The sequence below is a fragment of the Podarcis tiliguerta genome (genome assembly GCF_965153285.1).
Source record: "Podarcis tiliguerta genome assembly, chromosome: 5".
NCBI lineage: Eukaryota > Metazoa > Chordata > Lepidosauria > Squamata > Lacertidae > Podarcis > Podarcis tiliguerta.
In genome coordinates, this window is record NC_139538.1 from 59,695,271 (window position 1) to 59,720,453 (window position 25,183).

Below are 25,183 nucleotides of genomic sequence, written 5' to 3' on the forward strand. Positions count from 1 at the left end.
TAGGCTGCTGTCATCTTTCCTCTTAGGCTGCTTACGTTCCACAGACTGAGATTCAATATGTTACTTGAGTCACGGCCAACAAGTTCTTGACAGTCCGCTCAGTGGAAATTTTGCTTTGTACCGAAGATTCCTATTGAGTATCACTAGCTGCTTTGGAAAGTCTCCCCCGTTTCAGAAGCGATGTACTCTATAGTATGGGAACTACATTTCAAGAAACAGGAGTCCAAAACCTTCTTGAAGTTGTGGAGCTCTTTGGGTCTTTGCCATCATCTCCAGTGAAGTTTAGCAGTCTCCCTCTGCATAGGATTGCAGCCATGGAAAAGGCCATGTTCCATTTCGCTATTCATATAATTTGCACTGACTTGACTATGATTGATCTCTCCGAGGTATTTGGGGTGTTGTATTAGACCTTGAGAGTCCCATGGACTGCAAGAAGATCAAACCTATCCATTCTTAAGGAAATCAGCCCTGAGTGCTCACTAGAAGGACAGATCGTGAAGCTGAGGCTCCAATACTTTGGCCACCTCATGAGAAGAGAAGACTCCCTGGAAAAGACCCTGATGTTGGGAATGATGGAGGGCACAAGGAGAAGGGGACGACAGAGGACGAGATGGTTGGACAGTGTTCTCGAAGCTACCAGCATGAGTTTGACCAAACTGCGGGAGGCAGTGGAAGACACAAGTGCCTGGCGTGCTCTGGTCCATGGGGTCACGAAGAGTTGGACACGACTAAATGACTAAACAACAACAAATTAGACATTGAGTGGAGTTTTTAGAATTCCGGTACAATGTGGTCATTTGATTTGGCCATCTGCGAACAAATATTGTGAAAGATTGCAAGCATGCTGCAGTTCTTATGAACCAAATTCTGGGTGTACATAAAATAATCAGCATAGCCAAACGGCCAAATCCCAGCCCCAGAGAAAGGCAGCCTCTCTGACCTCAGTGTACCCTATTTGCATATGGCAAAAGTTTAATTTTAACACAATTTCTTAATGTGTTTATGGGTTCAGCACTTAAGAATGATCAATAAATATTTGCAACAATATGAAAAGGAAAAAATAGTTTAGAGCCAAGATATTGTTTATAATCATTTCCTATAGTTTATATATTCTGTCAAATATTAATTACTCTTAGCTAGATAGCTGGCATGGCAAAGAAGCAGTATATCTTCTGTTCTTCAGTGCTCCATTATATCTACGTGGACACAAAAATAGATACATAAAATATAATTAAATGATGAAAATGTTTTAGTTGTCATAGGGAAGACAAAGCACCCAACCCGGTCATTTGACTTGAAACATATAATTAGCAAAACCCTTGTGGATTGCTCTTTTTATCATTTGCAATATAGCAAAAGATTTATAACAGTGACGTACCTTTTGAATTTGATTAATAGAATTGTTTTCTCCATTTGATTAATATGTTATCTCAACCCTAGAATAATCGAATTAAACTGGATTGCCTTGCCTCCTTTTGATTTGTTGCATGCTTATTTCCATGCCCTGACTTATCAAAGGCTTTGACTATTTTGTTGGGTCCATTTTGTCATGTATTTTAACTTACGATCTGTCTTAATGTTACAAGATGCCTGTTTCATAAGGTGCGTATGTGTGTAGGGTTTTTGAACTAATTTTTCAGCCATCTATAATAGGTCGTTTCCTCTTCATCAATATTTTATCTTGAAAATCTGCATAAATTTAATCTGCAAGCAAATGTGCATTGAATTCCCTACTTAAAACCTAGCAGAGGAGCATAGTATCATGTTCCCCTAATATTCAAAATTAAGTTCAATTGTAAGAAGCAAAACCAAGAGATGGCTTTTGTGTGATTATGTTCTTTGATATGGTTTAATGCAATTTGCTTCATCAGATGAATGGAGCATAGTCGTTTAATCAAGTTGATCAAAGATAAAACTAAATAGCATTTTGTAGTCAGATGCTTACTATCTGTCAGCTGCCACTTTTGAAGTTTTATAACCTTTATTTTTCTTCATTTTAATTTTAACTCTTCGGTTTCCTGCCTGAAAAGAAATACATCTCAACACACATGGTTATAGGTTCGTTTTTGCCTGTTTTTAACCTAATAGCAATCAGAACCAACAGAAAAAACTAAAATGCTACTTTTTCACTGATAAGCCCCTTTGCCAGGCCTTGGTCATCAGGGGTTAGTAAACATAACATAACACAAACAGGGGTCACAACTTCTGGCTGGCCATGGGAGCAGTCAGAATGTGTGATTGCTACAATACCTTTCTGCTTCTAGAAAGGGACATGATCCTGTATCTCTTGTTGTTCAGAAACTCAGTTGCGGTTGGAAATACTGAGTAATCTTGTTGGGTGTGAAAGTAGCTCAGCATAAGGGGTATGCCCTAACTGTTTCCTGAGTGTGAGGGCTCCAAACAGAGTTTGGTGTTTTCCCTTCTATAGTACAGTGAGAGCCAGTGTGGTGTAGTGGTTAAGAGTGGTAGATTCATAATCTGGGGGGCCGGGTTCGCGTCTCTGCTCCTCCACATGCAGCTGCTGGGTGACCTTGGGCCAGTCACACTTCTTTGAAGTCTCTCAGCCTCACTCACCTCACAGAGTGTTTGTTGTGCGGGAGGAAGGGAAAGGAGAATGTTAGCTGCTTTGAGACTCCTTCGGGTAGTGATAAAGCGGGATATCAAATCCAAACTCTTCTCTTCTACTACTACAGGGATTTAGTGACCCTTAGAAGCCCAGCCTCTGTGTATCTCTCACTTTATGCTAGGGTTACCAGACTCAAAACTATTATTATGATTGTGATCATTTTATTTCCCACCCTTCACTAGCAGGTCCAAGAGTGGGTTGCATTTTAAAAACCAGTATTAAAAACAAGTCACAGGAGTAGGGTGGGTGGGTCCTGAAACATACACATCTCGGATGTCGAGCTTTTTCAGCCTGGAGGGCCAGATCCTAAGGTCCTCCCACCTGTCAGTCAACTGATGTCACCAGGACGTCGGATGACCCATTTTTCCTCAGCGGTACATTCTAAATGCTGCAAAGAAATGTTTTTCCCAGTGAGACCTGAGGGTCACAGCTGACCAGTGCTGCCTTCAAGTCCCACTTTTGACAGGGATCAGCTATATTCTATAGTTTCCACTCAGAAACTCTGATCCCAGTGGGTCTTGGGGTCACAGCCAATCAAGCTCAATCACTGGTGTGTCTCCAGGTATGCCTGGCTGTGTCTGGGGTCTGAAACCTGGGGATCTGCTGCCAGTCAAAGCAGACATTACTGAGGTGGATGGACTAATAGTCTGACTGTGCAGACAGCAGCTTCAGAAGTTCCCATGGCAAACAGTGGCTATGAGGATATTTGGCTTTACTGAGAACATTTCAGAGACTTGAACATCTTTGTGAAACATTGGTGCTAAATTCACAAAAATGCAGAAAATAATGGCCTGAATTAAAGTTTTGTTTGGGGATGTTTGCGTGTGTCTGTGCGTCCATTTTAGCAAAGAGGCAAAAAAAAGTTAAGTATAAATCAGGCAAGGTGTCTATTTATGTCACTTTTATGACAGCCATTAATTTCCGTTTCTGGACAGACTCCTGTCTGATAGAACCAACCCTTATTGACTTAATGGGAAGAAATTTATATCAGTACAGAAGCTGTGATGAATGCAGTCTTAAAGTTCAATGATTCAGATACTTTAGTAGCCTCAAACTTTGACCCAGATGGACAGAGAGCTAAATCACAAGGTTTAAATTCTGGTTGCACAATTCATTCATGCACTTTCCCCTGGAAATTATCAATGCCCTCTTTCAACACATCCATGTGCAGTATTCTCCTTGGCCAACCCTTGCTCTTCCATTGCTGCATATAAAATAAATATTTTGTCCCTGAGGAGGGGCTGGGAGTTTTGCTTTGTTTTTATTGTTTCTGTGCTATTATTATCTGTAACAGATGGGGGGGGGGGGAGAAAGCGCTTGCATGTTTATATCCTGCCTTGTAATAAAGGATTGTTCAATGCAGCTCAGCAAAAACAATAAAGGCAGCAAGAGGAGGAAGAAATTAAATGATAAAAGCTCACAGATCAAAGGCAAAATGACTAGCTGCTAAGTGATTTGAAAACATTTTGAGTAGGTGAGCTGCGGCTTGACAATCACGGAGTAATTTATTTTAAGACAGCATTTTATTTATGCACATCTATGTGCTTTCTTGATTGTTTTGTGGATGTGATTTGGTTCAGCTTGCATCATCCAGCATTATTGATGGAAAATGCTTGCAGCTTGCTGCAGATTTTACCTTGAGGGTTTGGAACATCAGTAGCTGCCTTATACCAATCCAGACTATTCGTCTAGCATAAACCACGGTTGCCTATTCTGAGTGTCACCAGGGTCTTTCTATCTGTTACCTGATGCTTTTGTAAACTGGAGATCGAACCTGAATTCTCCTGTGTGCAAGTTGTAGCCCCTCCTGGCCAGAGAAAACTTTTGTAGAACCTTGATTCTTAAGTAGTAAGAGTACTTGTAGGGTAAACACCCCCTGATTTGTACAGTGGTACCTTGGTTCTCAAATTCACATAATTCCGTTCCGGAAGTCCATTCCAAAACCAAAGCGTTCCAAAACCATAGAAAGTAATGCAGAATGGATTAATCTGTTCCAGACTTCTAAAAACACCCCCTAAAATAGCAATTTAACATGAATTTTACTGTCTAACGAAAGCAATAAACAATGTACTGCAGTCACACAATCAATCAGTCAGTAGCTGAACTGTGTTCCACACAGTCAAAAAAAACAACATCAAAAGAGAACTGCAAAAACAAAAGCACAAAATAAATAGACAGACCTCAGCGTAACACTCAGAACAGAAGTGTAGCACTCAAAAAGGAGCACATTTGGCTTCCAGAAAAACCAGAACACTTACTTCCGGGTTTGCAGTGTTTGGCTTCCAAGTTGTTTGAGTACCAAGGCGTTTGAGAACCAAGGTACCAATGTATAGTAAGTTGCTATACGCATCATGAGCAATTTTAGAGTATATCTGCATGCATTGCAACAGTGTTTCCAGATTTTTTTTAGGAGAGAGGCAAAAGTGTTTTCACTTCATTGCAACAGTGTTTTTTCATTTGCGGTGACGGTTTGGGAAAGGCACATGAACAAAATTTCACATCCCAGATTGCTGTGAGCTCAGGAAGGGACTTCATATTATGATGAATGTGTTGTGTGAAGTCGTGTCTTCAGTTTTGATCATGGGACAATTGTTACTGGGACCACAGGACATGAGGAGATGAGGCTCATCCCTTTCCCCCCCAGCTGTGAGCAGAAACAAAATCCTCTCCCACATCTCTGAGGCTTGTAAAACTTAGTTCTCTTGGGAAGATTTTATCCCAGATCACATCTGGGAAGGGATAACCCCCCCCCCATGGTCCTAATAACAATCTCCCCACCACCAATACCTTTAATTAGCATAAAATCCCCCCAAATGCCTGTAATTAAAGAACTACTGAAGATACAGCTACATGCAAGTGATTCAGCATACGTGAATAGCTTGTCCCCGAGTAACCTCACTCTGGAGTTGAAGCGGCTTGGGGAATGGGATGTGTTTAGGAGATGGGAAAGCGAGGAAGAAACAGAGAAAGGAGTAAGGTTATTGGACAAATGCAGGAACAGGAGAAGCTAGTGTGCTGGGGGTGGTACCACAGTGACACTCTTCTGGCAGTGTTGCTGCTAACCTAGATGGACTAGGATGGTGGCAAATTTGGGGCTGTGTGGGCGCACCGATGGGAATGACAGGTTGGCCCTACCAGTGCAGTCTTGACCTTGCTACCTCCCTGCTGCCTCCAACCACCACCTGAGTAAGCAGTAGGGATGCTGCTGTCAGGAGTCTGCCTCCACTGGACCACCCCACCATGCTTGCTGCTCTTGGTTAGTAGCATACAAATTCTTAGGGATGGGGAAGAGCACACCTTTGGGAAGTTTGAGAAATGCTGGCTTAGATCCGTGGCTTGCTTTTGTTGGCCCAGCAGTCATTTTCTCCTGAGAAGTGAAGGATATGTGTGTCACAGGAATATGGGAGTCAAAAAGAGAATGCAAATAAGATGTGATCTAGATGAAGGTCCGTTTTAGCAGATCCTTGTCACTGAGGAGTAATTTATGGCATAGGCATTAACAAGGAGGACTCCGTGTGATTCTGGCTTCCTGTAAGGAGTCAGAAGATGAAGATCAAGTACAAAATGTGTTTTATGCTTGTGTCTGTAATATCTATTAAATAGACCCAGAGTACCTTTAGGGGAAAATATTCTCAAGAGTATTTTCTTTTATTTGTGAATTTTAAATGACAAGGGTGGGGGCAATTCCCCAACTCCTCAGCTTGGCCCTCATTTATTATCTTTTTCATTATTTAACAAAATTTATATACTGCTTAATATTTTTATTTTTAAAACCTCTTAAGTGGTTTACAACAGTTTACAGTTTATCTTTCTTTTGCAAGGATAGCAGAAGCATCATCTTTTATTTTTCAATGTATTTACTGTATTTTAGCTCTCCATTTCAGAGCAAGTGCTCTCAAAGGTATGTTGGGATTTTAGACAAGACTTTTGGGTTTGCTTTAAAGGGTCTCTAGCTGAGTTTTCAGAAGAGGGAATTCTAAAAGTGTAAGGCCAGCATGGAAAAAAGCATTGTCCCTGGTGCCTGCCAGCCTGATCAGCCTTGATAGCAGGCCAGAGAATATAGCAGGGTTTGAAAACATGGTTCTCTTCAGATGTTGTCAGACTTCAGTTCCCATCAGCCCTGGCAAGCACGGCTAGTGGTCAGGGGATAATGGGAGGGCACCACATTTACCATTTCAGGAGTAGAGCACCTGAGACCAATTTTAGTGGCTCATTTGGTAATAATTCACAACATAGCAATGATTAAGGAGACCTCAGTGTAATGCTGATTTCATGTAAAGAATCAGAACATAAAGACAAATACCTGCTGCACCAACAAGCACAAAACAACCCCTCTGCAGCACCACAGCTCAAACGTTGGAAAGTGTCGATCACTTCTCCTACCTGGGCAGTTATCTTTCCACAAGGGCCAACACTGATACCAAAATCCAGCATCGCCTGAGCTTTGCAGTGCAGCTTTCTCCCGATTGAAGTGCAGCGTGTTTGAAGACCAGGACATTCGCAGGGAAACCAAAATGCTTGTTTACAAAGCCATTGTACTACCAACCTTACTGTATGCTTGTGAAACATGGACCATTTATAAATGCCAACTCCTTGAAAGATTCCATCAACCGTGTCTCCCAAAAAAATTTCACATCACTTGGGAAGACAGGCGAGCTAATGCCAGTGTACTGGAAGAAGCAAAGGTCTCCAGTGTTGAAGCAATGATGCTTCAACCTCAATTTCGTGGGACTGGTCATGTTGTGCAGATGCCTGATTATCGTCTTCCAAAACGACTACTCTATTCCAAACTTAAAAATGGAAAGTGTGATGCTGGTGGTCAACCAAAGAGCTTTAAAGACTGTCACAAGGCAATTTTTTTAAAATGTAGTATAAACACTGACAGTTGGGAAACCCTGGCCTGCAAATGCTCCAGTTGGAGGACAGCCTTTACCAAAGGTGTCATGGTCTTTGAAGACGCTTGAACTCAGGACGAAAGGCAGAAACATGCTAAGAGGAAGGCATGTTTGGCAAGCCATCACCATGATCAACTCCTGCCCAGAAACTTGTGTCCCTACTGAATCCAGAATTGGCCTCCACAGTCACTAACGGTCTTACTGTTAAGACCATGTTCATGGAAGACAATCTTACTCAGCTACAAGTGATTGCCGGAGAAGAAGATGACAACACACAGCTTATGTTTTCAAAATAGATACTAGCACTATGGAGTGTAATATAACTTATTTCTTTGAATAAAGACACGAGTGGGTTTATTATTATTATTATTATTATTATTATTATTATTATTACTACTGACCTATTCTTGACTCCAGTTCCTGACAGGAATCTAATTTGATGCCAGGAAAGAAAGGTATAATTAGCTGGTGTGCTTAGAGTTCTGATATTCTTGTCAAACTCCTCCTTAGTCCTGTTTGCCACCCAGGTGTTGGGGGTGTGGAGGAATTTGTTCTAGACAAGGGTTCAAAAAAACCTAAGAAGTTTCCTTGGGAAAATAGTTTCCAGTGGAATGCAGAGACTTGGTTCACTTGACCCCAGTGGTTGGCCCAGAATTGAGTCATTCGCCAATGCAAGTCGATTTACTGCATTGGATTACATTGAGTTACTGAATCGGAAATTGCTGCTTATAAATTTATAGCCAGGTTGTTAAATATAACAATCAGACAAATTTACCCACCCACCCCAATGTATAGTTTAGATAGCGATGTATTGGGCTTATTTTTCTTCTGGTCAAAGAATTGCTGTTATGGCTTTTTAATGCCATTTGCTCTTCCAGCATTTAATCATTGCCTTGAAAAGTGCTCTGATAATAGAATAAGGGCTTTGGAGTTTGGATGGCTTAGTGGATTAATCTTCACCTTTTGTTAGCTTGGTTTGAATCCAGAAACTCTGATCAGAAAGAAAATATTCTGATTAAATAGCTTGGAAGAATAACTTTAAAATATGAAGGGCTGTCATCTGACATTGTTAGAACTTTGTACCACACCTGAAATTAGAAAACTGTTCATATTTTTTTAAAAAAAATTTGTTAAGAGATTCACAAATACGGTCTGAATACCATTTTCCTGCATTAAGAAAAATGAGTGAGTGTATTTATTACATCAGTTACAGGTATGTTGTGTGTTAAGAACTGGATGCTAGTTTTTTGTTTCATACTTTAGGGGATCTTCCCCATGATCTCTATGTATTTGAGTAGTTATAGCATTTAGGAAAGAGAGAAATGCTAAGTAAAAATGACGAAGTATTTTTACAAAGGGTTTCCGGCAGCAGATTGATATCTTTTAAATTTCTGAGCAGTTTTTATGGGTTGGAGCTGTTATTCAATGCCATTATTTTTTTATGCTTCTTTGGCCACCTTAGACTGAGTTTCTAGTGACGCCACAGTACATTAACTTTTCTTTCTTTTGGCTTTGTTGAAAAAACAGTAGTGTTCTTTTCCAGAAAATTCAAAAGATAAGAAATTCCCAAAACAGCACTAAACTTCTTTTCCCAAAACGGGACACAAGCTGGTTATATGTCTCGTTTTGTCCATATATATCATTCTAATTGAAGGAGAGAAAACTTACTTTACTTTTAATATACTAGAAGTCCTCCATCTAAAAGCTAGACTATGAAGAGGTTTGTTAGTTTCACACATGCAGTGATTGAGTTGATCGCCCTTTTCAGTTAACAGCAAACCTTGATTGCATATACTGTAACTCATGTAGTAACATTACTGTATAAAGATATACATGCAAATGTTTAGTTTCTCTATTGCACCATAATAATTGATATTAGAACAGTTTAAATACATCATAATCCCCACCCTCTCTGTTTTCTTAGTAGCTATATGGATGATTTTGCATATTGATGTTGACCATTTAAATGTATTGGATTCTTAGAACTGAAATAAATGCTTTCTCCTCTGTTTAGATGTATTATATTAACTGCATTGGTTAGAGTGCATGGGCTGTTTGATGTGTTTTGGAGTAAAGGAGATAATAGCAAAAATTGTGAGTTAAACACTCCCAAGAGATTTAAAGAAAATATAAATGCACTTTTAATTATGATGCAAATTTACTACATGATCTAATCAACATGAAATATTATTGATTGGGCTTTTATGCACAGTGGTATAGCAGAGCAGCTTCATTCTTCATTATTAAAAGGCAAATTGAGAGCACTTTACTAAATTATTTTTTTATTAGCTGCATGTTTATCCAAATTATTAATTTCAAAATTTATCCTTGAGTGAAAATGTACTTTTAATTGCGTACATATTGCTTTTAATCAAGATACAAACAGAGACAAATCAGAACTTGTATGGATTTACATCTTTTCAACTTCATGGTATGTTAGCTTTTATGATTAAACTTTTTAAAAATAATTAACAGGAGTTGTGTCCAATATAACTCATAGTATATTGGTTTCTTCAGTACATTGAAATTATACCTTGTTATTGGTTGTAGTATATAATGTTAAAAAAAACCCACCAAAATCAAATCATGAGAATGTTGCATTATTTTGGATTCATAAATCCCTATTGCCACTTCAGTTGCAGCTGGGGAGAGGATATATTTCTGATTGTCCCCCCTTTCCTGGGGGGACACACCACTTTCTGCTTTTAGTAAACTAACATTTTAGGGAGAGAACTGCCTCCCCCCCCCCGGTTGTCCTATACTTCATGCATGCAGAGAGACTTTTATATAGCGGAGTGTTCAAAGGTACCTGGAAGCTATCAAAAGGTAAGATGTAGATTCCAGTCCATACTACCCCAATCTTCGGTCCACAGATGTTACAGGACTACAACATAATCCTTGACAATTGGTCATGTTGTCTGGGAATGGTGAGAGTTGTTTCCCTGAGATCAAAGGTTAGGGAATAGACTAAGCGACCAGGGTTCAAATCTTCCCTCAACTATGAAGTTAACTGGATTAACTTGGGCCAGTCGTTCTCTCTCACTCTAACCTATCTCACAGCGTTGCTTGTTGAGAGGATAAAATGGGTGGAGGAAGAATCACGCATGCTGCCCTAAAAAATGGAGGATTTAAAATGAAGCAATGTAATAATAAATGTGCCTGTGGTAGGTTGTAAACGTGAGAATCTGTTCCTATCATCAGAACATCACCTTTAGATTTTCAGTTTCTTGGCAAAACTTGCAAATTGTGTAGTAAGACTGCGACATTTCATTAGCAAGTTTGATCCGATCACGAAATCAAAGAACATTATTTTATTTTTTTTATAAAAAATACTACCTCTTTGTATGCTAACAACATTGGATAACTGACAATAAATGAAGGATTACTTTTCCTGCCCATTGCCTAGACCCCCAAATACAGTATTAAGTCAAGTGTAAATCAGTGGGGATTTTCTTGCTGAAATACCTGGATTATTTGTTGATGGAGTTGGTCAATAAATAATTATAGAGATATTAAAAGCAAGGAAAAAAGAGCTCAGTTGCCAATTTGCATTCTCTACAGCTTTGTGAAGAAGTCCTCCTTAGCCTGAGCATTAAACTGAAACACTAATGAACATTTAAGCAGTATATTAGAATTACAGTATTTGATTTCTTGTAGTTTTTTTAGAGTATAGCCACAACTGTTTTCAGGCTTTCTTTATTCTTGCTATATAGAAGTGCTGTAGCCCTAGATGACGATAAGTCTTTTGTCTTCAACGTGAAACATATGTTGTGGAACTCTCACAGAGCCCCAGATAATATTGTAGCCTTGTGGTAAGTGAAATTAAGATGCAGCTCACATTGAGAGACCCATTGCAAAGGCCACGTCATTGTGTGGGCAAACCTGCACTCACACATCGTAAGTTCAACTAGGTTCTAGGTGAATCCAGGGGTTTAGTTATGCCCAGCGATACGTTCCCCAGGCCCTTGCCCTCTGTTTGAATAGTAGGCCACTGCGCTGGTCCTTGAAATTTTGAAATCAAACTCCTCCATTTTGAAATTAACCTTTGCCATGTCTTCTTGGGGCAGAGCTGCTGCTCAAGACACAATTCAATGTTCCTTTGGTTCTAGGTCACCCTTTCTAAACGCTTTCGGTTTTCCATGCTACTGCAATTTAGAATCAAAGAGTTAGAAAGACCCTCCAAGGTCCACCTCCCAGGGGGTGCAGAGAACGCCATTGTTTCAATATCCAACCTCTACTGACTGGAAACATCCCATTGCCTGGATTCACCATGTAGCCACCTTCCTGCTCGCTTCCTTTTGCAGCTCTAATAACCAGTTTCTATCTCCGGCGTTTATTGTGCTGATCCTCCCCAGTAACAATGCACACTGCCTTTTCCCAAACCGCTTCATCTGAGATAATTCAGCCTGGCTCATTCACTGACCGTAGCCTCACTTTTAAAACCTACCCTTTCTTGGCAATGCAGAGTCACTTTGGTTAGCCCAATGTTGCTTTCTGGTAGCTCTGTTATCAGTAGGATATTAATGATGGTGTGTACATCTTCCATTGGGAAGTGTCCTGTGTTCCCCTCCTTTCCTTTGTGAGGTCCCATATCCTGGTTTGATAAACGTTGCCCTAACTGTTCTGTTGAAAATGGCAATGAAATGTTGGTTCTGGGCAGCGCTATTTTTCTAGAAAAAGAGGTTCTGGAACCCACCTGAGAGGTACTGGAACTGAGTTCCGGTGAGTCACCATCCTGGTTCTGAGACTGAGAGAAGGATGGCTGTGTGTATGGAATTTTGAAATTCCATTGTAGCTATCTTTGACTGAGAGTATTCTGATAATTTGTAAAACCTTCAGGGCTTACGTCCTTGTAAGGAACTGTTCCTTTCCCACAAACCTTTGTCCTTTCTTTAAAGGCTGTCTTGTTACACAGTAGTTCATCTTCCTTATGGTGATTTTTTTAAAAAAATAATTAACAGGTTTATTAATCTTGAAGAATTTATTATCGTCAAACATGAGATATTATTAAGTTGCTATTGTACAAAGCGTTTTGCCTCACTGTTGGAATGACTTGTCCTCTGCATTGGCAGACACAGAAACATTCATTTTGTTTCCTAATTAGAAGAACTGCAAGCAGAAGCTATGACAGAGTTCAGCTCCTCAATGTACAGCCTGCCAGGTTCCATAGCGCAGGCTTTATAAAATTCTCCTTAATTCAGGAACAGAATATCATTAACTTTGTAAGTGGATGAATACAATGGACAAGCAATTTAATTAACTTCTAACATTGAACGTTGGATGGGAGACAAAATGAAATTATGCACATATTTCTCAGGCGGGCAGTCAACCTTGAAAGGGGGCTTGATTGTGCTGGGTCAGACAAGGGGACAGCTCTGTCCAATTATTTCATATTTAGCCTTAGAATATGAAATTTGAAATTTGGTACTTTGTAAATCAATCGTCCCTTATTTTGAGGCAGCTTACAAAGATTCCCGGAGATACAGAACAGTACCCGGTGACTGTGACATGCTAAATACAGCCTTTTACCACATGATACCCTTCCCATTGAGAGATGACCTGGATAATACTAAATGAAATGGGCAATAATGTCGTCTCAACAAATTGAATTTGCCATCACCGAGTCTATTATAGAAGAAGAGATCCATGAAATACTAAATTGATTCGAAGCCAGGCGGTGTTCTAATTACAATTGCTTAAAGTCAAGTGATCATGGTAAATGTGGCTCAACTTTAGACTTAATTTTTCGACAAAGTAACAATATCTTTTCTCTGAAACACAAAAGATCACGGTCGTTTGGTGCTCATAAACCACTGCAGGTGCGGGGTGCCATTTTCACATCTATTCCGTGGCAGAAGAATGTGCAGCATGTTGTAGATGCTGTACTTGGAACCACAGGCAATTTCATTAAAAGACCAGAATATATATTTCCCCACTTACTCTTAAATATTTCCTGAAATCTTTTCCACGTAGGTCTTCCCAGTTTTTGGTATATAGAAAATGAGAACAGTAAGAAATTGTCTGGACTAGAACCTTTCTTCAGTAGTGCTATGTTGTTATGAATTTTGGGGGTTTTTTTTCAAGGGAGTTCTTACACAGAAGAGCATTGAGAAATGCCACATGTACCCCTGCCATCTGAAATAATTCAGTTCATTCTAGCACCACAGACCTGCCACTTAATTATGCTGTGTGTTTAGATCAGGCAGGATGATCTGTAAAAAGCAGGAGTTGACTCCAAATGATGTAGCAGGAAAGTTTTGTGAAGTGGGGAAGCGTTAGGCTCTTTGTTTTAATAGCAGTTGACCATCTCGCGCATCTGCACAGCCAGTCAGGGATGATGGGTCTGACATCATCTAAAACATTTGGGGAGACCCAGGTTGGTGAAGAGTGTGGTAAACCATAGTTTACTGTTACATGAACGAGGCTGCTCAAACCTTGGGGTTGCACTCTCCTCCCTCCCCTTTCATCTTCTCAGCACAGCTGCCAGGAGGCAGTATTAAGCTTTTGCTTTCTGTTTTAAAATCCCCAGTTTTCTGTGTCACGGGAGAGACTTCTTGTTAGATTAAACTATTGTTTATTGAGGCAAGCCAAGAACCACGCCATGGTTAACCAACAGAATTTAAACTAACCAGAGTTCTCTCCCCCACACCCCACCGCCCACATTCACAGATAACAGACTCTGGTGAGTCGTTTTTAGCAATGAATAACACAGCATTCTCTGTTAAATCAGTGGCAATTTAAAAGACAGAAATTAAGGTGCTCTGGCACCTGATCCTAAGCACCAAGGACGCCTTAACGGGCCTGCATCATGAAAGCAACTTCAAAAATGGCAGAATTATTTTGCAGGGACTGCTGGTCTTAGGATAAAGCAGTGGGATTGTTAAAGAGTTAATGCAAGTAATTTGATTCCCTTTTAAAGTTCCAAACGCCCGTGTATTGGATAGACAAGGCGTGATGTGAAAACAAAGCACAATAACAGTTTAACGCTGTGTACTTTGGCTGATAAGACAAATGCCGGAAATGATAAATTGCTGGACACCTAATTTGTTTGCAGATAAAAAGTGATAGATTATTTTTTAATGAGATGATTTGTGTACACAGTTTTTCCCCACTTAGAATAGACATTCACCCCAATCCAGGGAACAAAAAACCCCCACAAAAAAACCTTTTATCTGAAGGCATATGATTACTAAAGAACTCCATGCCTTCCTCTGTACAGTACTGGGATATCTTTTTCTATCTGTTCCTGATCTCCAGCTCCTGGATCTGCTTTGGCACCGTGCTGATTGACAGATGAAATGGCCCGCCTTACCCACCCATAGTTCAGGAGGGTGGTGGGAACAGGAGGATATGGAGCAGCATCTTCCTGCGCTTTTAATTATAAGTGAAAACTAAATGTATTCCATTTGCATCTAAATGAAGCTGTTAAGGAACACAAGCAACCCACCCAGCCTTCAAATTAGGTTTGAAAATGGGTTATGTCTAATAACGGTGGCCCATTTATATCCTTCCCGATACATTGCAACACAAAAGGATGCAATGAAAGATCCTTTAAAAAGAAGAAAAGAAAAGAAACCACTAACCAGTAAATGAATGCTTTTATGTAAAAATGTTGTCATGATATCCAGAGTTATTGTGGCTCCTCATTTGCCGTTGCTCTTCAGACTGAAATATGGCAGCTAATAGACTACATTTTTCTAATGGAAAAATAAGTGCTCTCGACAGTCAGGTTTATAAATATGTAAAAAAACAAAAACAAAACAAAAAAACTCCTCTTTTAATTGTTTTTGGCCAAAAAGACAGGTAATCAATAATATCAGACGTGACAAACATACTGGTGACACACGCTATAGTCAAAAGGACTGGCAAGAGATAAGGACTTCCTGTCAGCAGTGACCTATGCTAATTAATATTCAGATGCTGTCATTTTCCATGACAAATGGATTCCTTGAGCTATATTGATATAGTAGGTTAAACATTGAAAAAGTTAAGTTGCACTTTGACTTTAAATATTCATTAGAGCTAATTATGGATTTTATGACTACATGAATTACACTTTCTGAGTCGCCATTGGCAATTTATTTTACATTTATTTAAGGCACTCTTCATAATTGCAATATTAGCTTTAGCACGTTCAATGAGGGTTGTGTGCGGTGAATGTTTACTCTCCCTGGTGATTATTTAAACGTTTTACTTTAAGTACTTCCGTGTAGTTGTTAAATTTGCACAAGTGAAATGACCCATAGATCAGCATCTAATTAACAATTAAGTAGACACGGTTGCCTTTAGACTTCATAGATATTTTCATATTTTATCAGAATAACATTTCCATATTGTGAAAGTCATTATTGGTATGGCAGTTATTAGCTATGGATTCCCCACCCCCACAAAATACTATCAAAATATGCTTGCCATGCTGAAAATTTCCTTTGAGCTTAATTGGACGACTGAATGAACTCCAGTATATTACTGTTGGAATGCTCTGTATAAATACTGATTGCTGCTCAGATACATGTATTGTTGTCATTATTATTATTATTATTATTATTATTATTAAATTTATACCAGCCTTCATCTGAGGATCACGGGGTGGTTCATGATATAAAAACACAAACATACATAATATAAAAACAAACAAAACAACACACACACACTGTTTAAACGGCCATAGATTGTTTAATTAGCCAAAGGTCTGGGAGAAGAGGAATGTTTTTCCCTGCAGCCTAAAGATATATAAACACATATAATTTTGTTTATATGCCGCCTTCTCACAGTTCAAACCATGCTCAAGGCAGCTTTGAAAAAATAGGTATCAAACTACAACATGAGAAAAAGTAGTCATAAATAAATAAAACATTAAAAACATGCAAAACAATTTCCACATAAATCACAACAAAATCTAAATAAAGATAGAAAAATCCAGCAGAAACAACCCCCTCCCCCAACAACACCTCAGCCCAGATATGTAATGCACCCGGTGAACCTCCTTGAGGAGAGCTTTCCGCAAACAGGGAGCTGCTGCAGAAAAGGCCCTTACTTGTGTTGCCACCATCCAGATCTCTCATGGAGGATGCATATGAAGAAGGGCCTCAGATGGTGATCCCAGGGTCCAGGTCAGTTCCCATGGGTTTCATGTCTGTGTTGGATATATGTACTACTTTACCATATATATATATGGTAGAGTCCATATTCCATAGCACCCTGCCAACATTTACATATGGACCAGCAGCTGCGGTGTGTATGGGCTGCTCTGTTTCATTGGAGAGAGCAAGTCCATGCATACCAAGTAAATCTGCTTCCTCGATTGATAAAACTCTGCAAATGATGGGGCTCTTCCAGCTCCTCTCTGCTAAGAAATTGTGGCAACTGTATATTTTGAGAAACGTGATTAAGGAGCTTAGAAACGATAATGCCAATTCAGCAGAATGGAATTGTCTTATAAAAACTGAAATTCAATATCTGTCAACCATACTTGAAAGTTCATGAGAGTTATATCGAAATAAATGTGTTTCACTCAGATGTTGAAAAACAAAATAAGAAGAAGAATCCAGACCTTAAACTGGCACTAGAAAATAATAGTAATTAAAATGGGGGGGGGGATATTGTTTGTAAATAAGCCCAATGTGCTATTGGCAAAGGATTTTGTTTTTTGCAACAGAACTTAGAAAGTTCTATTTCGGTCTTTCTATGTGGAGTTGGGTGAATCTGTCAACTTTGGTTTCTGTCCATTTCTTCTTCTTCTTCTTCTTCTTCTTCTTCTTCTTCTTCTTCTTCTTCTTCGGGTTTCCACATTTCCACATCAGTTTGTGTTTATTAAGTCCTCATGAAATTCTATTGTATTTTACTGTGAACTCCTCCTAATACACATACAGTTTTTAAGCGGTTTTTTGAGCTAAACTTCTAGGTCCTACCCAACTGGGAAAATTTTAGTAGCTTCTAAACTTGCGTGAAGCTGCTTTATACTGAATCAGGCCACTGTATCAAACCCTGTACAGTGGTACCTCCGGTTGCGGACGGGATCCATTCCGGAGGTCCGGCCGGATCCCAAGGTTTTTGCAACCAGAGAGACAGCTTCTGCGCACGCACGGCAGTAGAGCGCTTCTGCGCATGTGCGCACGGCAAAAACCTGGAAATATACTTCCAGGTTTGCCACTTACGTATCCCGAAGTTTATGTAAGCAGAGGAATACGTAAGCGAAGGTACGACTGTATTCTGACTGGCAGAAACAGAATTGAACCCTGCCCTCCAACGAGGTGAAGTTTCTTGCACCAGGCCCCACTATGAAGGGGGTGAAGTAATAGAGGAAGTCATGAATTGTGACGGTGCAAGGAAATTTCTGTTGGTCCTAGTGTGGAGAGGGGCAAATACCATTTGGGATCTGCTTCAAGGCGACAAATGGTTGTATCCAATGCTAATCCCATTCAGAGTAGACCAACTGAAGTGACTATACATGACTAGGGACGCGGGTGGCGCTGTGGGTAAAACCTCAGTGCCTAGGACTTGCCGATCGTATGGTCGGCGGTTCGAATCCCCGTGGCGGGGTGCGCTCCCGTTGCTCAGTCCCAGCGCCTGCCAACCTAGCAGTTCGAAAGCACATCAAAGTGCAAGTAGATAAATAGGTACCGCTTTATAGCGGGAAGGTAAACGGCGTTTCCGTGTGCTGCGCTGGTGCTGGCTCGCCAGAGCAGCTTCGTCACGCTGGCCACGTGAGCCAGACAGCGCTGGCCCACGGCCTCTTAAGTGAGATGGGCGCACAACCCTAGAGTCAGACACGACTGGCCCGTACGGGCAGGGGTACCTTTACCTTACTTATACATGACTAAACGTAGGTTCATTCATTTCAGTGGGATTACTCTGAGTAGAACTTATTTAAAGATAAAAGAAATGTTTTGGGGAACCACAGAGCATGTGCTTCTCCACTAACCTCTCTCGCGGATTTATGGACACAATGCTGATGGGATATGTGCAGGGAAGAGAGTGACGCTTTCAACCCAGAGGACGATTGTGGTTTTTATTTTAGACTTAAGGGGGGGGGGGGGATGAGCAAAGGGAAGAAATCTTGGGAGTGGGAAGACAGGGACACCCTTCTGGAAGAGGCAGAGTTTTGGCTCACTGATTGCTGCATTATTTATGAGAAGCTGCACATCTAGAGATTAAACATTTGCTGATTTGTCAAAAGCACAAACATGAGGGTCCTGCCCATCTCCCTGACATATTAGTTCATCCAACGGAAAACACTGTCACACTTTTAATTGATGAGTACACTTTCTGGTGACCCAGGCAGCCTGCGCCAGGTTTTTATTATTATTATTCGTCCTATTTTTTTTTTATTATGCATTTATACACGGAGGAGGCAAATAAGTAGCAGGCGTTCTTAAGGAGGACTCTTCCAAGGTTAACCGTTCTGAAGAAGGGCAGATTGACGGAATGGTAACAAAAGAAGAATGTAGTACAAGATAAAAAGGCTGACACCGAATATTTAATATCTTAATAGAATTTCATTAGCAATTAATAAAAGGCAACTGCTGCTTACTGGTTATACACTAATGATACTCTGGCCTTTAACGTCCCAGGAATCACAGTGATAATTTTTTAAATAGCAATGTTCTTGAAGGGCTCCTCCTTGCAGAGATTTATTTGATATTAGCACTCATTCACATAGTGAGAATTCCTATGCTCAGGCTTTGTCTATTCTGCAATTGCATAACTCTGGTGGTGGTGGTGGTGGTGTTTTTCCTGCAAAATTTAAGATACTACCAAAGGGAATAGGGAAATAATAACCTGATCATGAATAGATCCTGTTCTGTCAAAGCTGTTGCACTGCCAATTTTCACCCAAAAGAGAGTTGGCAGACTTGGGGTGGGGAGAGAATGAACTGTCGTGTGAGTAATCCGCCTGAGGATTTTGGATGAATTTGCTAAACTGTTGTGTGTTCCATTCAGTTTTGTGCCAGAGTTCACTGTGATGTGGCACAGAAATTGCATGCACAATAGTCTGGAGCTGAAGGAAGAATCATTATAGCAGAGCTTTCCAAACTTTTCATGTTGGGGGACACACTTTTTAGACGTGCATCATTTTGCCACATCAAAATTACTAGCAAACTGGATGGAGGTCAAACTAACCCCTTTCCAGCCCTGGGAGACAGGCGGGGAGCGTTTGCACGACACACCTACACACTGCAGCTGTCGCACTAACATGTCACGACACACAGTTTGGAAGGCTCTGCATTACAGCCTTCATGGAATCTCACTAGTACTCTGATGGGTGTGTACAGGTACATGTTCTTGAAAGGATCTATCCTCCCAAATACCTGCCCTTGAAATCAGCAAGGAAAGGCCCTGTTTGTTGTCACATGGGCAGTGGTGGCCAATAGGGAAAGGACATGAGGCAGGGCCTTCTCTGTGGTGACTTCACATTTGTGGAACTTCCTCCCTGACTCGCGCCAGAGCACCGGACCAAAAAAGGACAGGGGGGTAGAAAGAGAAGAAACATAATGCAAAAATGGTGATATATAAATGTTCTTATCTATGCTAATAATGATTAATAATAACCTCCTATATTCTGTATAAACTCATTCCAAATATCAGTATATTTACCCAAAGAAAGCCTGTGTCTATAAGCAATCCATTCATATGTTGTATGTGCTGTCGTGTCTTCAACCCATTGGTTAAAGGAAACCATAGTTTTGTTCTTCCAATTCATCAATACCAGTTTTTTTGGCCATAGTTAGGGCACATTTTCATTGTCCAGTTGTCAACTTCCATATGATAGTTATAGAATTCAAAAGAATATTTTTTTTCCTGAAAATTTTAAGTTTCCCCTTACAGTCATGTTTATACACTTCAACACTTCCTCCAGATATCCAGGACTATAATACAGCTACCTGGGCGCTGCTTCTTCTCAAGAATGAGCTCCTAGAAATCCTTAAGGGTTTTTTGGTGCATATTTAAGTATGTTGTATAATCGTGTTTTTGTTGCCAGTGACATTTGCCAATTAGTGGTAAATGAATTCTGAAGGATCATACTGCCTTTAAACACCAAAAGGATTTTATTTTTTATTTTTTTTAGTTTATTGATTTTATGTCTTTCTGTACACTTAAAAATATTTCAGGTTTCAAGCTTTTGGGAGTGGTTTCTTTATGTTTTGCTGACTTGGTTTCTCTTTTCTTACAGGCACTGGGAAGCTTTTACTTTCTACATGAATCCTTGAAAAACATTTATCAATTTGACTTTAAAGGTAAGTGGAAGCTACAATATTCACTTATCTGGAATTAAGTCTGTGAGGCTTACCTCTGAATAGAAATGTTCAGAATTGCAGTGTTTTGTTCTGCTCATATTAGAAGGAGCAGCCTACATTACTTTTCCAGGACTATTTTCACACTTTACATGGGGCAAACCCAAGTTTACCTCTCAATGCACACTTGACAAGAAACTGTGGCCAATTCTGGTCCTCTCACCAATGTATTCCTGTGATTCCCAACATTTTGAAAGTTGCCTGCTCTCTCACTTTAATATATATTAAAATATATATATCAAAAGCTTCATTTAGCTTATTGAGACAGGTCACATTCATTCTACGTTTTTGCACCACATTTATTTGAAACATCATTGAAATTGTAAGTGAACTAATTGTCTCAATTGTCTCAATTTCATTATTCTTGTTGTAACCCAAGATAGATTGCCCGCTTTCTTGTAATTGAGGGTAGAGGCCTGTCTTCAGTGAAGGATTGGAAACAGCCGTTCTGTGAGTGTTGCATTTCAAGGTTTAGTGGTCATAAATCCTCATCATCCTTTTGATGTGAAAGTAAAACCCGAGACATAACGCAAAGGATTCATCGTAGCATATTTTTATCCCTGAAAAAGGGGGCAATGTAAATTGCAGCATTGATATGAGAACTTGTTAATGACAGATTAACTTGCCTCTCTGCTCAGTCTCTCCACCTGTAACAGTTTAATGGCTGCTGAACAATAATACGGGTCACTCTTAATCAAGTCAATTGTGAAAATGCCCGATACATGCACTTACGTTTTAATGCTAAGTCTGGATTTTGTACCTGATTGCTTCCATCACCAAATTCAACCTTCACCTTACTGCCATTTATTTATTATTTAATTACATTTATGTCTTACCTTTCCTCTATGGATCTCAAGGCACTCTATAGAGGGTGACCAGTAACAAGCACCATCCCAGCATCTTCATCAGTGCTGGTCTTTGGTCTCTCAAATTTTGGCGGTGCCCTGTGTGCAGCACTAAAATTCTGCCCCCGCTGCCTAGTGTGCTCCATTCTAAAACATTGCTTTTGTGCCCCCTGCAGCACAGCACCGATCACGCTACCCTAAAACCACCTCTGTCATTAGCGCCATCAAAATGTTATTGGTCAAACGTATATGGTTTATAGCCAAAAAACGAATGACTCAACAAATTTTAGCGAGCAAGCAAAGATTTTAAAAAACAGCATAGTAAAACTCATAAAACATACAGGCACTTTATGGCACATCTCTCAGAAGGCTTGTCTCATGGTTTTTCCTGTGCTGGGAAGCTTTTAGCTGTGTTGAACTTAGCAGTCTTAGCCATGCTAGACAACAGATGTTTAATTTTTTCCCCGTGATCCTATGAGTGACAATCGGCTGGAAGAATTTCTTTAAATTTTTTGCCCTTGGAATTAATTTCATATACCGTATTTTTTGCCCTATAGGACACACTTTCCCCCCTCCAAAAATGAAGGGGAAATGTGTGTGCGTCCTATGGGGCGAATGCAGGCTTTTGCTGAAGCCTGGTGCGCACCGACCCCTCTCGCACTCCAGGCTTCGCGCAGCTCTCCACAAGCCGTGGGAGCCAGCGCTGGGCTCCCACGGCTTCCGGAGAGTTGCCTGCATGCCGAAGCCCCGGAGAGTTGCCTGCATGCCGAAGCTTCGCGCAGCTCTCCGCAAGGCGCGGGAGCCCGGCGCTGGGCTCCCACAGCTTGCGGAGAGTTGCCTGTTCTGGGGGCTGGGGTCGGGGGAAGCTGGGGCTTCCCCCGCCCCTGCACCTGGGGGGGAAATAATTTTTTTCTCTTTATTTCCCCCCCCAAAAAAAAAACTAGGTGCGCCTTATGGGACGGTTCGTCCTATAGGGCGAAAAATACGGTAACTTACAATGTAACATGTAGCGTATAATGACCTCTGCTATCTGGCATTCCCAGATGCAGAAGCACTGTTTTTAAATGTGGGCATAGGAATTCATTCTTTTTTTCCTTCTTCAAAATATAGTCCGGTCCCCAACAAGGTCTGAGGGACAGTGGACCGGCCCCCTGGTGAAAAAGTTTGCTGAGCCCTGAGTTAAATGAACTACATTGTAGTAGCTTAGCTATATGCCCCTCTACATCAGTATGAAATGGAGAACATGAATTTCCTCACCATGGACAGTTCTTACAACATGAGTGTCAACATCAGTTGAGCAAAAACTTCTGAGACCTTCACTTGGTATTATTTGTCAGCAACATCAAAATCTAGTATTTATGTCTGCGTTTTTTCTTCTGTTGTGTGTGTTAAAACCTCTTTGCAGAGGTAGTAACAATAATAATTATTTATTATTTGTACCCCGCCCATCTGGCTGGGTTGCCCCAGCCACCTTGGGTGGCTTCCAACAGAATGTTAAAATACAATAATCTATTAAACATTTAAAACTTCCAAAAACAGGGCTGCCTTCGAATGTCTTCTAAAAGTCTGGTAGTTGTTGTTCTCTTTGACATCTGGTGGGAGGGCATTCCAAAGGGCGGGTGCCACTACCGAGAAGGCCCTCTGCCTGGTTCCCTGTAACTTGGCTTCTCGCAGTGAGGGAACCGCCAGAAGGCCCTCAGCGCTGGACCTCAGTGTCCGGGAAGAACGATGGGGGTGGAGACACTCCTTCAGGTGTACTGGACTGAGGCCGTTTAGGGCTTTAAAGGTCAGCACCAACACTTTGAATTGTGCTGGGAAACGTACTGGAAAGAGGTAGAGGTATTCTAAATGCTCCTTGTTTCTTCCTAGCTAAGAAGTACAAAAAAGTTACGGGGAAGGAAATCTACTCAGATACATTAGAAAGTACACCTATGCTGGAAAAAGAAAAGTTCCCACAGGACTATTTCCCTGAGGTAAGTATAGAATCATAGAATATTAGCATTGGAAGGGACCCGAGGGTCATCTAGTCCAACCCCCAGCAATGCAGGAATCTCAGCTAAAGTACCCATTACAGGTGGCCATCTAACCTCTGCTTAAAAATCTCCAAGGAAAGAGAGTCTACCACCTCTTGTGGGAGTCTGTTCTACTGCCGAACAGCTCTTACTGTCAGAAAGTTTTATAGGCAAGAATGAAGTGCTTGGTTGTGAACTCGTTTGTGCTAGTGACCTGGTTTGAGCCATTCTTGAATTATGGACTTGTAATTCTGCCTGTGGATTCACTCGGAAGCAAAATATTCTTGCATGGTCACCAGCACGTCCACTGGTAGACAATTGACCCATATTCTTTTAGATAAACTTACTCTGTCTGCTGTAGTGAGGAGACTGACATAATTAGGTAAGGTCAAGCATGAGGTCAAGAAAGGATAGCCAGCTGATTCACCAATGGGCAAGAGCCATTCAGGTGTAGTCTTTTCAGAACCAGCCCAGGTGACAAAGAGATGGAGAAGCACAGGAGTGTAAAGAATGAAGAGGCACAGAGAAGTTAAGTTGAAGCCACAGGTAATGTTCTTGTAGAACATGCTGACCAGGAATGAAAATTTGTATAGGGCCAAGGGAACAAGGTCACAAATGATGGTGGTGGAGCAAGGTAACAATCTACTGAGCCTAGTCGGCCCTGCATCATATTGATTCATCATTTGCATTTCCAGGGGGGAAAACCCCAATCATGGCAAAAGACTCAAATCCACCCTGGAAACTCTTTCAGAGTAGCCCAGCCACAGCAGTAGATCACAGTCAGAACATCAGTGGGCAACCCCCAAACTCAACAGCCAGTCACATACCAGGCACAAAGGCTTATGGGGGGTGGGGGGACATCAGCTGGATAGAAGAGCTCATGCTGGAGGCCATAGTTTGAATCCAGGTTGCAATCCATATTAGGAAAGATGGGGAAGAGCCCCCACACTCAGGCAAAGCTGAGCCAAAGCTGAGTACAGTGGTACCTCAGGTTACATACGCTTCAGGTTACAGACTCCACTAACCCAGAAATAGTACCTTGGGTTAAGAACTTTGCTTCAGGATGAGAACAAAAATCGTGCTCTGGTGGCACGGCGGCAGTGGGAGGCCCCATTAGCTAAAGTGGTGCTTCAGGTTAAGAACAGACCTCCAGAACAAATTAAGTTCTTAACCCGAGGTACCACTGTACCACCTCAGTGGGTTAATAGCCTGGCTCCTGCATGGACCAACCAGCCCTTTTGGTATACCACGCTCCACCAGCAACCTGCATAACTCATTCAGCCCCTCCATTTTTTCTGATGGGTGGCATTTCAGGAGGCCTACTCACCCCCCTCCCCCGTCATCCCTCCATCCCTCTCTCCCCCGCAGTCCCACAACTGACTTTCTCGTATACTCTTTGCAACTGGACCCACCCCTTGGGCATATTTGTGTGTGAAGCCCCAAGGCAAGGGTGGCTACTTTGCATGCTGAATTTTTCAGGGAAAATTTGCATCGACTTGACATTGCTGTGT

At 41.0% G+C, this 25,183-nt stretch overlaps 1 protein-coding gene across 8 annotated transcripts in view; it reads left to right on the forward strand.

Moving 5' to 3' along the window:
• Positions 1-25,183, forward strand: part of INPP5A (inositol polyphosphate-5-phosphatase A) — a 237,897-nt gene that overhangs the window by 104,569 nt on the left and 108,145 nt on the right. For all 8 annotated transcript variants that reach the window (XR_014512061.1, XR_014512062.1, XM_083443546.1 and 5 more), the window contains exons 5-6: positions 20,695-20,758; positions 23,530-23,633. Coding sequence is in view for 6 of the 8 variants with exons in the window: in XM_083443546.1 (XP_083299672.1) it covers positions 20,695-20,758; positions 23,530-23,633 (168 nt within the window). In the remaining 2 variants the exon portion in view is untranslated. The remainder of the gene's footprint in view (positions 1-20,694; positions 20,759-23,529; positions 23,634-25,183) is intronic.